At 48.0% G+C, this 17,773-nt stretch overlaps 1 protein-coding gene across 1 annotated transcript; it reads right to left on the reverse strand.

The window, feature by feature from the left end:
- Nucleotides 1–1,926: 1,926 nt before the first annotated feature.
- On the reverse strand, nucleotides 1,927–17,751 carry NOC4L (nucleolar complex associated 4 homolog). Its single transcript, XM_038373784.2, has 15 exons — nucleotides 17,593–17,751; nucleotides 16,518–16,638; nucleotides 15,343–15,449; nucleotides 14,765–14,872; nucleotides 14,380–14,529; nucleotides 13,435–13,534; nucleotides 12,594–12,628; nucleotides 12,460–12,510; nucleotides 11,768–11,879; nucleotides 10,830–10,890; nucleotides 9,540–9,650; nucleotides 7,945–8,108; nucleotides 6,546–6,628; nucleotides 4,785–4,898; nucleotides 1,927–4,069 (listed from the first exon to the last, which is right to left on the reverse strand). Exons 1-15 carry the CDS (start codon nucleotides 17,701–17,703, stop codon nucleotides 3,953–3,955), a joined length of 1,545 nt encoding a protein of 514 aa, XP_038229712.1. The 5' UTR covers nucleotides 17,704–17,751; the 3' UTR covers nucleotides 1,927–3,952.
- Between the last annotated feature and the right edge of the window lie 22 nt (nucleotides 17,752–17,773).

The following is a 17,773-nucleotide window of genomic DNA, read 5'->3' on the forward strand; positions in this document are numbered from 1 at the left end:
AATTCCACACCATTGTGACTACCAGAGTGGAACCATAAAACCTTCTCCAAGTTAATTTGGCATTGGAGACACCTGGCTCTGTCTCAAGGGTAGCAGTAGGCTGAACTGCGAACCACATCCCTTCACCGTCCATTACATCCACATCCCTTCAGAAAATAAATCAAATTATTTTCAAAGTACAAAAATTTGTCAAAATTGGCCCCCCGCCAGGAAGTTTTGGTTTCAACGAATTGGCATTTTCCCCACAAAAGTTCTGTCGACAAATTCCCAGTCAGCTCCACTACTGCATTGTTGGTTTAAAAAAGTGCTTTGACTCAGGCTAAAACTGTCTGGATCCTGACTCTCAAGCCTCTTTCACAATGGAGGTTGTCGCTACTTACTCACCTGTCCATCTCAAGCTGGAACGAGCGCGGGGGGGGGGGGGGGAAATCTGACTCTTCCGTTCCCTTTTGAACTCCCTGGCTACGATCCTGCCTGACAGAAGCTGAGGAGCTGCCAGACAGTTCAGAATTCACACCGCCTGTAGCGCCAACAGCTTTTCCTCATTAATACACGCTACAAACAAGAGTGGGCACGCAGAGCCGGCACAGTGCTAGACAGTCTCTCCCAGCTCATTACTCTTTGGTTTATTTATAAATGCAAGGGCTTGTTCAGAAGCCCAGGGCACAAGAAATCCCCACACACAGCACTGGTATTTGCAGCAGAGCGTTGATGTGATTAACATAGATGGGAAAGCGCCACAGCACTCAAAAGGGGGGGAGGGGGGAGGAAAAAAGAGAAATCTGACCTCACCTTGGTTGAAATTCACACCCATGCGGCAGGGCCAGCATGTGGCCCATGTGCTGCTTAAATCCCATATAAGCCCTTCAAAGATTTCAGCAGTGCCCCTACACAGGGATGAATATCCCCCTAACCCTAGGGCATCTACTTGTCCCTAGCAGATCCTTGTGTATTCTGGTCACACATTTCCCTGCGTTCAGGCGAACCCCTTCCCCCGTACAACCCTTTGAACACTGGCGGTGTCAATCTGATTGGTAAGAAAAACTCTGCTTCCCTTCCTGCGTCCAGGCATTTTCAGCTCATGAAACACCAGGTTTTCCTTTGCTAGCAGGAATGGGTATCTTCCTCCTGACCAGCCTGCAGTCACACTAAGGCCTTGTCTACACACAACAGTTGTACCAACATAACCTATGTGTATTACACACCATAGCACCCAAGATTGCTAGTCATGGACCAGGCCCCATTGTGCTAAGCTGTGCGCAAACATACAACCCCCTTCTACTACAGACACGGTTTTATGACGAGAACAGTGCTTAGAGTGGGTATAGCTCATTCCTGTACAAGAAAGGGAATAAGTTATATTGGTTGGAGGCACCTTTAGATCCACACTTGGGGTTACATCAGCTTCCCCCCTCACCCCCCGATGTGTGAACCATGCCTAAATGTTGTGGACATATTAGACCTGCAGGTTTCTGATCTCACACAGAATTAATGAGAAGCAAACCATTTGGGGATGAGAATACAATCTGTTTTCCTTGCACCCTCCAGGATTGGAAGTCACAGAAGTTGTATTACAAATGCTTACAAATAATGGCTATACTTTCATGTATTCTCACATCCAATGCTTGTGCATATGACAACTCTTATTCTTCTAGTCATCATTTGAAACAAGGGACCCTCTCTAATCGATCACAAGATCTAACAGGAGAAGCCCAGTATTAGCTCTGCAGTGAAATTTAAACGACTGCAACACGCTCATCTTCATGTGCACATCAGTGAAGGCAAAGTCCGGGTGAAGGAAACTGGGGGCAAGACACAAGGGATCAGGCTCTGCAGCCAGGTCTCATTTTAACAGTGGTCAATAACACTGAGTCAGGGTAGTAAAGGTCACACATTTCAGGCAAAACATATCAAGGACACGTCAGGTTAAAAATCCGACAGTTTATTCAAGAACATCTTAGGTCCTTACATGGCTCCCATGACTGTTGTGTCTGGGCACCTCACAATCGTTAACGTACTGATCCTCACAACATCCCTGCGAGGTAGGGCAGTGCTATCACCCCCTTTACAGATATGAAAGAGAGGCACAGTGGGGAGCTTGAACCCAGGACTCCTAAGTCACTGACTAACGTCACAACCACTGCATCACCCTTCCACTGATATCAGAAGACAGGGAGCAGAGGGCGAGGAGACCGGTTGAGATCACACTCCTGCCTTTGCACGTGAGAAGCCAATAACGAAGGCAGGGGGCTTCCTAAGGAAGTCAGGTGCCCAGCTCCTACTGAAATTCAACTCGAGTTCAGCATATAATTCCCTAAAGATCCCTTGAATATCCCAGCCAAATCCTTTGGAAGTTTATCTGAAGTGAAAACAGCAGAGGTGCTGGAGAGCAAACAACCCCAGGAGATGGGTTCAGCACTGCACTCTGGGAAGCAGGATCATATGTCCCATAGCCACCGAGAGAAATTATCTATTCAATTCCTTGTATACGGCCCTTGATAATTCGCTACTTGTTCCACACTTAACAGCTTGGAGAAAATGTAAAGCTGGACAGCTAGAAGACACTATCATAGGATGTATTTTGCCCCAACTTATGCAGGACCCTGGGATCTCTACCTCTGTCCTCCCACCCCTTGCCAAAATTAGGTCTCTCCCACCTTTTACCTGCTTCTTGCAGGAGATGGAGAAACATTTTCTGTTCAAATTGTTGCAAGACAAAGCTAAAAATTAACTGGACAAGAGCAACTTGTTAAAGACCATTTGATCCCATTGATTTCAAGGAGCATAGCTGGATCTACGGCTGCGCACTCAATATCTTCAAGACTCAATCACAAGTCAACAGCAAAGGAAATTTCTGCATCACTGCTGGAAATCCAAGCCTGGGACTTTACCAAACTATTCCCCTCGCTGCATCGAACAGTGGAACTGTTTAAATCCTGACTGGCATTCAGGCTTCCACTTGCTCCGTTCCTCTTCCTCCAAGTTGTAAGTGGAACTATGTTTAGCCAACTCTCAGCACTCGGGAGATAACACCCAGGATCAGCATGGCCTCCCACTGCAATTTGACCAGGCATTTAGCCACAGAAATCCCCAAGAGTACGCTCATGTTCAAAGCAGGAGAGATTTAGTCTGTGGTAATGTTCTGCTAAGGCAACTTTGTACCAAGTGACTGACGTGTATGCAAGAATTTGGTCCCATGGCCACCGCAGTAGAGGGAGTTAGTTGGTGTCATGTGTGAACAGCTGCTTTTGGAAATTGAGTCTGTTCTTTCAGCCTCTGCACATAGAAGCCAAAACCCAGTTCCTGTACAAGTTTATAATACTTCTCCAATTAAACTAGTTTATTAGCTAAAGTTTGTCAAATATATGTCAACAATAATGGCTGTAGCGTCATTCACCTGACACCAGTTTACAAGCCATACACTGAGATCACCTGCAACAGAACCAACTCCTCCACCACAAGAGTGGAGCCAGCTCTGGAGTGAAACCTGGGCAGGACCCCGGCCTAATGAGCTGAGAAGGCCCCACTCCCCTCACCTCCACACACCCAGATGCCAACGTGAGGAGTGTACTGCCAGAGTTGATCAGGTCCATCCAGCCCTGTCTCCAGTCAATGACAATAACCCACATCAGACACTTCATAGGAAGGTGCAAGAACCTAGCAGTGAACAATTATGGAATAACTGCCCATAGAGACAGTTTCTTTCTAATCCCAGGCAGGAGGTGAAGATAAAATACAAAAGGGAGGCCAGTGAGAAACAAGGAATCTGCTATGAGGAGGAGAAGGTAGAGTCTATTTGTGGATGCTGACAAAGGTCACAGGAGCATCTCAACTAGTCCAACCATCAACTTGGATTTCACAGCCAAACCTCAATGGAAATACTCATGAATCAGCTGGGTGAGTCTTCCACCATCAGAGTCAGCCGTAAAGAAACGTGTATTACCGAAAGGCATCATTCCAATGCAAAATGCTCCGCAAAGACATCGTTTTCCTTGCCAAACAATCCTCTCACTTGTTCAAACTCCAGGGGCACGCCGGTGGCTTTTTTCTTTAGCTCTCTATCGAAAAGCTATTTAAACAAACGTTTGGGGTTTCATTAGAACTCTGTAGCAAAAGGGGAATTTTTTTGGCAACACAAATTCCAGTCACGCAAGGCCAGACATTGATCCCCACACCCAGAGCAGAAAAGGGGAAAGCCAGGGATTCTTGAGGTCTTTTTGGTTATGTGACAATGGGGAGAAAAAGAAATAGTTTTTTAAAGGAGGCAGCACAGAAGCAGACGGAGGTTTAAAGGAGCTGCACCCTTTAACCCACCACACAAGGAACAAGGTGAAGGCAGCACCAAGCAATGCATGGAAGGCAAAATTCACCCCCACTACAAAGCCCAGGCACTGAAGCCCTAAAAAGGGGCCAATGTGGTGCTCAGAGCTCTGGGCAGCTCCTCTGCCTCATGGTGGCTGCAGCAGGCTCCAATATGAGAAGGTGGGAGGGGGAAATATTTTGGTAGCTGGGATTTCTCCGGGACAAACTAGAGCTGGCAAATGAGTATTAAACTAGCAACAAGTTGGCTGGTGTAATCAGGCCCTGCTGCTGTCACTGCCTCCCACTCCTACATCCCTCCCACCTGGCAGGTGGAACAGAGCGTAGCTCCTCCCAGAGGTTGGCTACCCATTCAACCTGGACAGCAGGTGGTGCAGCTCATGGCTAGCCCCTGCAGGACCTGATCTAACCCGAGCCCCCATCCATTATTAGTGTTCAAACACACACAGAGCAAACAACTCTACCTCATAGGCAGATAGCTCCAGGAGCTCCGATATGTCATCCTCCAGTTCAGAGAGCGAGTGGTTTACAACGGCAGCTGCTTGGGACACATCAGGGTGATAGTGGTTCTGAAGGGTCTGAAACACCAAGAAGAACGGTACTTCTATAATCAGGAGCTGGCGAGACGAGTCCATCAGGCATCCCCACCCCCCACTGCTGGCATCTGAACCTCTGCTAAGCAGTTACAGCACCAGCTTAGTCTGACTAAGGCCCACATTCTCAAGGTATTTAGGTGCCTAATACCTATGGGAGTTAGGCACCGAAATACCCTGGAAGATCGGGGCCTTATTGCTGGAATAACTGTGATGGGTCTGCTGCTCTTCCTACCTTCAGCATCGATGCAGAGCATCTAGAAATCCAGCCTCCTGTCATGTGGTCAGCAGCCCCTTAATTCAGGGAGACCCTGCGTAGGGACACTGGTTAGCGTAGGGACCCTGCGTAGGGACTGACTGGAGGGAACTACAGGGCACTGCCTGTGTCCATCACAACCGATGTCCAGCTCCCACAAACATAGCCTCCTGCAGGCTTACTCCCTTAGACAAAAGCCCCACAGAATTGAAACGGGAAATCGAAACCTCACTGTACTGTTTTAGAGCCACTACGCAGAATTTAATGCATTCTACTCCTGCTAGACTCGGACGGGAGAATTCAAAGAAAAGGGGGAAGGGAATAACCTTCTCCAGATTTTCAGTTCCACAGAGCCCAACTGGATTCGTCCCAACTAAACTCCACAAGGGTTTAATGCAGAGGTGGGCAAACTATGGCCCGCGGGACCATCCTGCCCGGCCCCTGACCTCCTGGCCGGGGAGGCTAGCCCCCGACCCCTCCCCCGCAGCCATGCCACCATGCAGGCAGTGCTCTGGGTGGCGGGGCTGCGCGCTCCTGCAGGGCAGAGTGTTAGCGTGTGTAGCTCTGGCTGGGCGGCGCAGCTCCCAGACGTGCTGCTCTGAGTAGCATGGTAAGAGGGCCGGTGAGTTGGATAAGGGGCAGGGAGTTCTGGGGGGCAGTCAGGGGACAGCTGGATGGGGCAGAGATTCGGGACGGGGGGGTGGTCGGGATGGGGGGGTTGGATAGGGCAGAGGTTCTGGGGGACACAGGGGATGGGGAATGGGGCGGGGGTTAGATGGGGGTGGGGGTCCTGGTTGGGGGTGGTCAGGGGACAAGGAGCAGGTGGGGTTGGATGGGTCAATGGCTCTGAGGGGGGGCAGTCAGCGGGTGGGAAGTGGGAGGGGGTGAGGGCCCAAGCTGTTTGGGGAGGCAGAGCCTTCCCTACCTGGCCCTCCATACAGTTTTGCACCCCGATGTATCCCTCAGACCAAAAAGTTTGCCCATCCCTGGTTTAGAGGGATCATTTTTATCCCTGGCCCTAATGTCTTACTTATTCAGTGCAGGATATTTGATGCTCTCCGTACCTTTTCCGCAGCTAACTGCGTGCTTCCGGCTGTGTGGCCAGACAGACTTGCACTTCGGGGCCATTTCCTCCACAGAAATGCAGCCCAGCTTTTGTGCACGTGAAATAATTTGCCTCTTGCCCCTTAGTTCCTATCGTAATGCAAGCAGGACACTGGCCAGGAAGTCATCTCATTTCCAGCCATGTTCCTTTAAGTAACACCTCCCACTGTAAAGTCATGCAGCGAAGGGGGTGTGAGGGTGGGAAGTAAGCAAAGAAGGGGGACAGGAGGGGGCTCTGTGTCCTGCACCAGTCAGGTTATTGGAGGACTTACCTGTAGCTCCCACAGTGAGCTCTCCAAAGCTCTGCTTTCGGACGGCTCTTCCTCATCCATAATGTATGGATCTTCTGACAGATCTCAGAGAAAGAAAGACAGATTAATCGGAACATCTATAATGCACAACTAATAACTTCCCTGTATGGGGATACACACACCACCAGGGACACACGGCAGAAATAGAGAGCAACAGGCACAGCTAGACTGGGATAAGAAACCATAACTGACACGCCTGCGGTTGAAGAATAAGCCTGCACTGATGTGACCTGGCAGACCTCCGAGCTGCTTGCACTCCAAACCGTGGCTAACTCTGCTGAACTGTAACAAGTCCAGGAGGTGACTGTGAGAACTGGAGGCAAGATGCCAGAATGGTTTGAAGTGAAGACAGGAGTCTCTCACAACCCCAGTTTGTCACTCATGTTGTTCAAAACCATCCTCAACCAGTTCACGGAAAAGGCAATAAAGGAGGCTGTTAAGACAACCTGGTGGGAGAAACACTGGGAACTAAGAAAAGACTGAGCATATTTATTCATATCCAAAATAAATTTTCATTCTTTATATTGAGCACAATAAAGTCTGCCCCAGGGCATCCAAGAAAGAGATTAACACACCTACAGACGTGAACATTTTCAAGTGACTAGTGATTTTGTGTGACCAATTTGAAACCCAATGTCCAGAAAGTGCCAAGCAGCCACCTCTAAAAATCAGGCCCTTTGAAGCACCTCAACATGGGCACCAAAAAGCATCAGTCGTGCATCCACATATCCATCCACACAGATGTCCTCTGAAAGCATTTATTTAGATGGAAACCTAAAGAATGGCAGGTTTAGCAGCTAGATCTCAGCACAAGGGATTTACTTACCATGCCCTCCTCCACAACCCTTTGGTTTCTAGATTTATTGTTTTGTTTTTTTTGAAATACACATTCCGGCACCACAGTGCCATTGGGGGGGGGGTGTGGATGTGTCAGTCCCAGAGCCTACTCAAACTGGGAGCTGTCCTAGCAGGACCACATGCCTGCCTCTAGCCATGAACCCTGCAGACATTCTCAAATAGGGCTTCCTGCCTCTGAGGCGAAGAGCAGATAGGGAGTCCTAGCACCAGGGAAGGACCTAGCAGGAGCTCTGTGCCTCTGCTGGATGGGAATGACTGAGAGGAAGACACCAGCAAGGAGCAACAGCTGGCTGGAGGGGACTGGGAAGCTTTGGTAGATGGGCCATGAGGACTGTGAAATCCTGGAGACAAACAAGGGACAGTGAGATTACTCTGAATCTTTGTTAATAAAACCCAAGGAAGGGACCCGGAAATGGGATTTCACCTTCCCCAACTGGTGGATTGGCCCCTTTGTGAATGCTTCGTAGAGCACTGCAAGCCTCCTCTCCGTTCCCCCTATTACCTTCAGGCCCGCCGGGTCTGTGCACAAGAACCTTGCAAGCTGGGTGCCTCCGGAAAAGATTGCAGATGAAGGGAATGACCATGAGCAAAGCCTGGGGAGGAGCAGTGAGGGCCAACCTAGAGAGGCGCTTTATGAATGCTGCCACCAGGTATGCTGGCAAGTGCCTATTGGAAACAAGAGAGACCAAGAAGATATGCAAGTGTCAAAGCCTTAGCTAGCGCTCTAACAAGCAACTCTGCAGCAGGTAGCTCCTAAAAATCTGATCCAGAAAACACAGGCAGTCGCTGACAGCACGTCTTTCATGCTGATATGACCACCTTGGACTGTCCAATGTAAAGATGCTACAAGAAAAAAATTTAACTTTTTCTTTTAGCTTCTTTTAATTGGAGCCTGGCACACAAATCCCAATGAAAGTCAATGAATTGTGCACCTCACTGCCATCCACAGCCATTTCTGATCCATGCCTAGAATCTCAAATTTCACTAATCTCTGATCAACTCTTGTGTGTACCCTCTTCTCTCCCCCGCCCCCGCAATCTTTTGATCTGTATCTCCGACATCTCTTTATGGACATTTCCAGCAGAGATTGACTCGTAGTTTTGTATGTGGTAATTTGTACAGGCATTTGCTAAATTGTGAGCACTTGACTTTGTAACCTCAATAATGTTCTTTAAATGAAGGTGTGTGTGTGTGTGTGTGTGTAATTGGTACACAGGTCATGGTGATACATTTATGATATATCTTTAGGACTAAGGCGAGTGTTCCAACTGCCAATGAAGACCAAACCTGTCTGCAATGCCAGATAAGTGTATGAGTGTTTTCCTTGTTTTTACTAACCAATTCCATTTTACAGCACCCATCAGCCAATCTAGACACTTCCTCTGGGACAGGAGAGTTCGGATTAAGGATGATGAGTTACAGCTACTCAGTCTTGTGGCCTAACACACACACAAATTCACACAGATTTTCTAGTAGTAAATCACAAACTCTGTTACGCTTGGTTTATGTCATCGCTGCAGCATAGGAATAGAAATATAGCCTCAAAGCAGGTTGTTTGTCCAACTTCTTCTTTCCATGCACTGAACTGACACTGTTAAGACAGGCTGTTGAACCCCTTTGTACGAAAGGCCAGTAACTTCTCAATGGCTTTACAGCCTAAGGCCTGTAAAACCTTGCATGTGCTCTGTATGTTACTCCTGAATTGCATACTTGCTACTAAAGCCACATCAGGAATGGTGTTTGCTCACCATTTCCAGTTACTGTTTAAAACAGCAGCTAACTGACCTGCAGAGCAGCATGAGCTCATAAGGGACTGCCGATGACATTTAGATACACAACTGCACTTTTACCTTTTTTCCTCTATTCAGGCACATGACAGATCTTCAAAAATTCTGCATGTGCAAAATAAGGGAACAAGACAGTCACGTTCTCAAGCTCAGTTTCCTACATGAGGCTAACAAGAATCTGATCCTATAGACACAGCAAAATACATTTAGTCAGCATGCATAGAGGATTGTTCAAGGGCAGTCTCTGGTTGGGCAGAAACGCAGGGGGACGGGAAATAACTGATGATATAATATCAAAAAAGGTACTTACGATGAAGACAAAAATAAATCAGCTAAATGGAAAAACCGGGCTCGGTACTTCACGTGGTATACGGAGGGGTCTAAGAGGCTGTACAGCTTTTTGTAAAAGTCAGGGTACTCCCTGTTAGAAAAAACAAACAGACATGCAAATACTTGATTTGTAAGTGACTCAGAGGCACATTATCCCTCTTATGACCTAAACTCAGACCCTGTCCCTTTCTCTAGGGCACCCTCATTTGGCCTCTTTCAACCGAGCTGCCAGATGGAGGCTCCTCTCCCCAGCCACCAAAAAAAATTGTAAGATGAGTTGTGTGCTTTTGGTAAGTGCTGCCCGGACAGCTTTGGCGCCTGGAGTTCTCACTGGCTTGAGCGACCCCCACTGATGTCAACAGCAAAGCTCCCCTTGATGACAATGGCTCAGGATCACTGACAGAGGCAATGTAAGGTCCCACTCACTGCTAACATGACTTCACCTTTTCCTGGAGGGGCAATTAGATCTTCATGCCCATTCACCCCTTGTCCAAACTGCTGGCAAGGCAACAGGGACCAGGGAAGTGGACTGAGATGGCCAAAGTCACCAAGGCTCAGATGTGAAGAGAGAGAGAGAGAAATCGTGGAACAAAGGACACTTCAAAAAGCAAAGTGAACTCATTCATGGAGCAGCAGATGGTGGGGGTGGGGAGAGGTTGGCAGAAGGGCTGATGCCTATTCAGGGGTGATTTACAACCATAGAGAACACACAGCAAAACAAGTGCAGAGCAAATTCACCCCATCCTACAACACACACAAGCATCTAGCCTCCTTTTCTCCCCCTCTCAGTGATCAAGTCACAACTGGGAGCTTTTCAGCTCAAATCCGTACACTATCCGCTGTAAAATGTGTCCCAGATCTCACTGATGCTAGCTACAACCAGCTCCAAGGGTGTGACCCACGCCTTATTAAAACATATTGCAATATTCTCTAGTAACAGCCCCAAATCCTGCAGCGCCCTTATGAGAACTGCAGCATTTTGCACAAGTGGGGCTAGATTTTCAAGGGCTCTGCACTCACATGTTTAGAGGGATCCGTTTCCATTTAGGCATTTAAAGTAAGGGCCAGATTATTAAAAGAGCCCAACCCCCAATGGGCTGAACCCTAGTGCAGAACCCTGCAGTTCTTTGCTTTTTAATGAGGGGGTTTTTAGAGCACAGGGAACTGGGGAATCCATGTCAGTCCCTTTTATATATAAAGAAGGAACTGCAAAACTTCACTCAAACAAAACACTTTCCCTTTTAAACAAGATGATGTTCTTTTTACTTACAGGTTATGCTGATGAATCAGAACAAATAGCCCGTTTAAGGCTAGAAGACTGATTGCTCCACCTATAAAAGAGCAAAGTGGGATAGTAAGATCTAGCAAAGCCAACAAGTCATCACTGGTCTCTGTAGCAAACATTAACAGAAACAGATCCTGAAAGGACACAAAATTCAGAGCCCTCAAAACTGAAGCAATTAACCTATGTGAAACCCACCAGAGTAATGACTGGCTGTAAAATTCAAGGGATATGAATTCAACTAAAGGCTTCCAGAGACTCAAATCACTTAAAGAGCTTTTTGCTACTGACTGATTTTAGCTCTAGTTAAAAGGATACATCCACAAAGAGAGAGCAGCTGAAAGAGGCACCATAACACTGGCCTAATCCCCCGGACGAGGGCAATGTCTGGAGACAGAGAGATTGCCTTGGAATTAACAGTTCCGCAGGAAAGTTATCTTATATTTAAAGTGGAATTAATAGTTCCGCAGGTGCATCTTTTATTTAAACAGAGCCAAGGTGGAAGCTTATCTTGTTTCACAACAGCACTGATTGAACTCTATGCTTTAAGAGATCTTTCTGGTACATGCCTCGATCTAAAGCTCTGAGCAGAATATTCTTGCGTACAAAAAACCAGAATAAAAAGTTACGTCTCAGAACCCAACAGGTACTGGCAACCAATTTGATTTATTTCTCTTTACCTCACCCTCAAAGATCCTGAAGTTTTACCTATTTTCCCTGCTTTCCTCAAGGTTGTTTCCTTTCCATCCAAAAGCAACACATCCCTACTGAATCAGCCAGATGAATCTCTTTAAATCATCCCCTGAAAAGGCTGAGGGCATGTGGCTTTCTCAGCCCACCCATACCATACTGTAAAGGAAGATGCAGCAGCCCCATGGGTCCTTTGTCATCCCCCAAGATTCACAGAAGCTTATTTCTTTACCCACCTATGTCATAGGCGACTGTCAGGAAGTCTATCATAAGGGTGGGTTCATTCAGGTGAGGCAGGATAGAGTCGTGCAAAATTACAAGAACCTTTTTGTAAAGGCTGGTGGGTAGCTGTGAAGATGGAAACATCACATTAAACACTTGTCCAGAGAAGAATTCAGAGAAGAGAAGAGAAACACTTAATTAAAGGCTAGAAGGGCTGACACAGAAAGAAAACTGGAAAGGGCTGGACAGATATAGCGTAGTTCAGAGACAAAGGTCCCGATCCTGTGCCTGCAGAGACCCCCTGTGAAATCAATGACACTCTGTGCAGGGCTCTGTTCTCATAGAGTGACTTGCCAGGTCAAGGCCCACAGCAGGATAGGAGAGCTGGCTTCCGTTCTTTTAAGGGTGTAGGTATCAAACAGGGAGATGAACTCTATATGACATGGGGCTGATATTTTAATGAAAAACATTTCAGGTTTATGAGTGGGTGGGTGGAGCAATGCAACAGAGGTGGCCTTAATTCAGCATCTAAACCCAAATCACAAGCAAAAGTGAATGTGTCTGCTCTTATCCAGTCCCCCAGGGCATCTGTTCACATTGCCAAGTGTTAAGTTGCATGGACGATTTGCAGAAAATTCCAGGACTGGAATAGCAGCAAGAGTTAGATGAGGCTAGATTAAAGCAATAAAGGCCAGCTCACGCTCACCTTGTGTTTAAGAAAGCCAAGCCACATCCTTTCAAAGGCTCGCTTATGCTCCTGAAAACAAAAATGCAAACACTGAGCTAAACATACTGATGAAGAAAAAGTCCAACTCTGCCAATTATCAAATGAAGTGTTACCTTTAGTTTTGATACCTTCCATTCTTCCTGATTAGCTGTTTAAGGGGGGAAAAAAGCAAGACAAATAATTAACTTGAAATGACCAAAAAAACGACACCTTTCCAGATAGCTACACCGAAATTATTACAGTGAGCCAAGCACAACTGAGCTCACTTTTATTTCAGGCTGAATCTACATGGAGCTGTGGACATTTGAAAAGCTTTTCACTTCAGATAGCATTAATCAAATTGTTCTCATGCAGATTTAAGCACAGAGGAGTTACACAAAGTACGATTTTCTCCTGTCATTGCAGTTTGATCAAAAATATAGAAAGAATAAACTTCTTTAAACTTCTGAGCTAATGAGACGCTAGGCTTGCCAAGGCCATCTTGGTTAAAGAGTGATGGATGGAAAGGAGGAATAAATGCCAATTAAAGTGACCATAACCAACCAGGCATATTTTGCCCGATTTGAAGCAGGTTTGGATGTTTCAAAGCTTTATAAACACTCTCTCATTACAGCTCCTGCACCACCATGGTTTGTCTTTCCTCAAGAGCATGTCTCTCAATTAGCAGCTGGAGATGCCTCCATAAAAAGTGATCCAGGGCAGCAGAAGAGAGTAGATCCTCAAAAGCAGTTTTAAAAAAGGACTGTAGAATGTTTTCTATTTTAAATACATAGTCATGAATGTGTAGAATAACTTGGTTTTAAAGTTCTACATTGCAGAAGTTGGATTTTGTTACATTTGGTGTATTCTAATCACATAAGAGCGTTTGCTTGTTAGAACTTGCTAAAGCATGCTTTCCCCCTCTATTCATATGCCATCACAAGAAGTTAATAGCAATACTACAAAGTCCACTACCTTGCTTTACCATGAAATGGACCACCTCATTCTCTTTGCTTGGCATGCTCATTGATGAAATGAGGGAAAAGACATTCTGCTGGTAAATTGGAAGCGGAACCTGGAGAGGGGGGAAAAGCACATGCATAAGTAAGAGTTGCACAAAGGATCAGTGACTTACACATTAGTCCATTTTACATGCAATGATAGCATTTAACTAGAAAAAAATTAAAACAAAGCTCTGGATGTTAGAATCAGAGACAAATCAACATTAGAATCGTTCTTACAAACTCTCCCAGTCTTAAATTTTGCTGGTAAATTTTTCTAATATAAAACTTGAATCTGAACTAACCCTTGTTTTACAAAACAAAAACTTGGCTGCTGCTGATAGAAATATCAAACTGACTGTGTTTACCCACCAGAGAATGAAGCAAAAATCAAAGCCTTTTATCTGAGCCTTTCAGATTGCTCAGGTTTGGATAAATCAGAACACAGTACCCAATCAAGAAGGTTTTGCAAAAGAATCCAAAAAAACATTCCTTTTGGCCTATGCCTAGTTAAAATTGAGGACAGTGTTCCATAAACCTGGCATACAAAGAAAACAGGAAAGAGCTCATGGCATGCAAAGGAGCACACGTCTCTCTCTAGGTCTCAGACACCAACACTGGGATCATGAAGGGCATTCCAGGTATCATAGAATCTCAGGGTTGGAAGGGACCTCAGGAGGTCATCTAGTCCAACCCCCTGTTCAAAGCAGAACCAATCCCCAGTTTTTGCCCCAGATCCCTAAATGGCCCCCTCAAGGACTGAACTCACAACCCTGGGTTTAGCAGGCCAATGCTCAAACCACTGAGTTAAACGATATACAGTATGGCCGGAGAACCCCAGACACTCACTTTGCCTACAAGTTGCATCTTCCAAACCGAGGGGTACCCAGACCCACTTCAACTAGAATATTCAAATCACCTCTTTTGTCTTCTGCATGACTTGTCCAATATTTTCAGCAACAGCCTTCATCGCAAAGTAGCGAATGTCATCATACTCCAGGTATTCTTGGAAACGTGAAATCAGTAGTGAAGAGTTTTCTTCACAAGGGATTAAGTTCTTCACAACTAACTAGCAAACGGTTTTGGAAAAAAAGCAGCATGTCAATATTTATTACTTACAAACACTAGCAGAGATACTTTTGTTAGCCATGAGCTATCCCAGACCTCTTATCTCCGAAAAATCAGAAAGTCAGTGCCTAGTTTTCTATGGCCTCTGAGCATGAACATATGTCCCCAATGTCTAGGTTTTGTGCATGACACAGAATAGTTGACAGCAACAACAACTTTTAAGTCCAGCTACTCACTTTTAAAAGCTCACGAGGAAAACAGGAACTCCCCTTCCATTCTGCTTTGACCAAAGGATTTTTCCCTTCCAACTCAACAAACTTCATGAGGGTAGTGAGTGATAATTCCTTTAAAGGAGACAAAAGAAAGATTAAAAAAAACCCACAATAAACCTTAGGGATGCTCACTCTAGTCAGGATGAATATGATGATAGGACAACAACGGAATCCCAACTTTATATGACAGCACTGGAAGTGCTATTTGAGGGAGGAAGGCAAAAAGTCTTTATGACAGTGGTGGGCCACCTGCGGCCCATCAGGCTAATCTGATTGTAGGTCGCAAGACATTCTGCTGATGTTGACCATCTGCAGGCACAGGCCCTGCAGCTCCCAGTGGCTGCGGTTCGCAGTTCCCAGCGAATGGGCGCTGCAGGAAGTGGTGGGCAGCACGTCCCTGGGGAAGTAAGCTATTGAAGCAAATATCTTCCCCCGTGTTCACCTCAAAAGCATCCCATCTAAGTGTTATTCCTGCCTATTTTGCAAGCTCTGGAAGGGACACCTGGCACAAGGCAGCATATTATTAAACTAACAAAACTTACCTTGACCTGGAAAGACTCATGGCCCATCAGCTCCACCAAACAGTTGACACAACTGTTATAACGATGCCTCATCCATATTTTGTACTTGTCTTCTGCACTGTAGTTATCTGAAAGGCAAAATACAAAGTGAGAGGCTTCTGAATGCCAGTAAGCATGACTGAAATGGAGCAAATTAGAGAAGTTAATGTGGTTCCTGATAGTCCTGCTCAGGGAGGGGAGCAGTCTAAGGGTTACAGCATTACGAGGCGTGTTCCATCCTTTGTTCAGGAACTAACTCAATCAATGAGCTTAAGCAAGTTACAACCCCTTTAGGCCTCAATTTATCCATTTGTAATACATGAATCTCTGGCATCTTCTATCTGAGGATCTCAAAGTGCATTAATGTTAAGCCTCAATCTACCCTGTGGGATAAGAAGGCCTTATTTCCATTTTAATTAGCAAGCTGCCGTGCAGATAGGTGAAGTGGCTTGCCCAAGGTCGCACAGGAAAATCCGTGCCAAACCAGGGAACAGAATCCAGATCTCCTGGCTCCAAGTCAGGTGCTTTTGCTACAAGCTCATCCTTTCCAAGTGGTGACTAAGATTTAGGACTTATTCTTTAGCGATATCTGGGACTGATTTCACTATACCAATTTAGAAATAGATCTTGTTAAATCAGTGCAGTCCTATAATGAATGCAGTTATGCTAGTGCCGATATCAGTGTGGTAGAACCACGTCCACACTAGGGAGTTGCACTGGTTTAACGACTTTCGTTTCTAAGGCTTGGTCTACACTTGACAGTTATAGTGGTATAGGTATGTTAAGTCAGGGGTGTGAAAAAACCACATTCCTGACCAGTACAGTTCTGCCAACCAAACCTTTGTTGATGCACCTAGTGCTGTGGGGGGGAGGCGGGGGTTTCCTGCGCCATAAACTGCATCTACACTAAAGGGCTAAGACAGAATATGCTGTGTAGTACAGACATTCCCTAGTTAAACTGGTACAAGATCTGTATGCAGACCAGGCTTTACCTGCTCCTCTCACCCTCAGGGGTGTTAGGAGATTTAACCTGCTCTGATGAAAGTGGAAATTTATCAAGGCGGCTACAGGATAATGCTGGGAACTGGGGCCACACAAGCACGTGGGCCAGGATATTCCAAGAGCCACAGAGACCAGCCAGGCAGCCGCTCGCTTACCTGTGAGAGAGGTCTCTTCCTCCGGCAGCTGGCCTACGAACAGCTCCCCCCGCTCCAGCAGCGCCCCGAACAGCCGGCTGCAGGTTCTGATGGCGCAAAGGACGACGTCCTCCTCCTCCACCTGGGGGAGAGCAGCAAGGTGAGAGAGCTGGTCCGCAGGGGCACAGGTGGGGAGATGAAGACAGCAGGAAACCTTCCCATCGGGGCTGACCAAGCTTGTCCACAGGAACCCCCTGGCGTGGCAGGCTGCAAAGCCCCCCTGCATGCCTCTGACATCACCCTCATTGCCCTCCCGACTGCCTCTGACTCCCAGTCCCCCCCCAACCGCACTTGCCTCCTAGTCCCCCCCAGCCCCCTACTGCCACCCCCCAACCGCCCCTGAGTCCTAGTCCCACCCCCCAACCGCCTACTATCACCCCCCAACCGCCCGAGTCCTAGTCCCACCCCCAACCCCCTACCACCACCCCCCAATGGCCCGACTCCTAGTCCCCCCCCAGCCTCCTACTGCCACCCCCCAACCGCCCCCGAGTCCTAGTCCCACCCCCCAACCTCCTACTACCACCCCCCAATGGCCTGACTCCTAGTCCCCCCTGGCCCCCTACTGCCACCCTGCAACCGCCCCAGACTCCTAGTCCCAGCCCCGGCCCCCTACTGCCACCCCCCCAACCGCCCATTCCCGCCCCCGGCCCCCTACTGCCACCCCCCCAACCGCCCAGTCCCGCCCCCGGCCCCCTACTGCCACCCCCCCAACCGCCCAGTCCCGCCCCCGGCCCCCTACTGCCACCCCCCCAACCGCCCAGTCCCGCCCCCGGCCCCCTACTGCCACCCCCCAACCGCCCAGTCCCGCCCCCGGCCCCCTACTGCCACCCCCCAACCGCCCAGTCCCGCCCCCGGCCCCCTACTGCCACCCCCCAACCGCCCCGTCCCTGACTCCTAGTCCCCGACTCTCCCTTGCCACAGACCCAGCCCCCACCGCAGCCGCCCCCAGGTCCCCTCCCTGTCCCTCCGCTGCTACTGACCCCCAGGCCCCTGCCCCAGCTCGCCCCGCCCCGCCCCGCCCCGCGGCCCCGCTCGCCTGCAGCAGCTCCAGGATCTCGAAGACGCGGTTGGCGCGGCCCCGGCTCCCCAGCACCGACTCCAGGCTGGAGGCCAACGCGGCGGCCGCGCTCGGCTCGGGCTGCGCCATGGCGGGGCCGCCCCACGTGTGCGGACGGAGCCGCCAGGCCCCGGCCCGGCCCCTGGCGGCAGCCGCGGGA

This window comes from Dermochelys coriacea, chromosome 15 (genome assembly GCF_009764565.3).
Source record: "Dermochelys coriacea isolate rDerCor1 chromosome 15, rDerCor1.pri.v4, whole genome shotgun sequence".
NCBI classification, from domain to species: Eukaryota; Metazoa; Chordata; order Testudines; family Dermochelyidae; genus Dermochelys; species Dermochelys coriacea.

Excerpts from the sequence above, each read along its gene's own strand:
- NOC4L (XM_038373784.2), bottom strand. The coding sequence starts at position 17,703 with ATGGCGCAGCCCGAGCCGAGCGCGGCCGCCGCGTTGGCCTCCAGCCTG. Across the intron at positions 14,530-14,764 it reads TTCCTCGTGAGCTTTTAAAA|TTAGTTGTGAAGAACTTAAT; the intron begins GTGAGTAGCTGG and ends ACCGTTTGCTAG. Across the intron at positions 11,880-12,459 it reads TTGGCTTTCTTAAACACAAG|CTACCCACCAGCCTTTACAA; the intron begins GTGAGCGTGAGC and ends CCATCTTCACAG.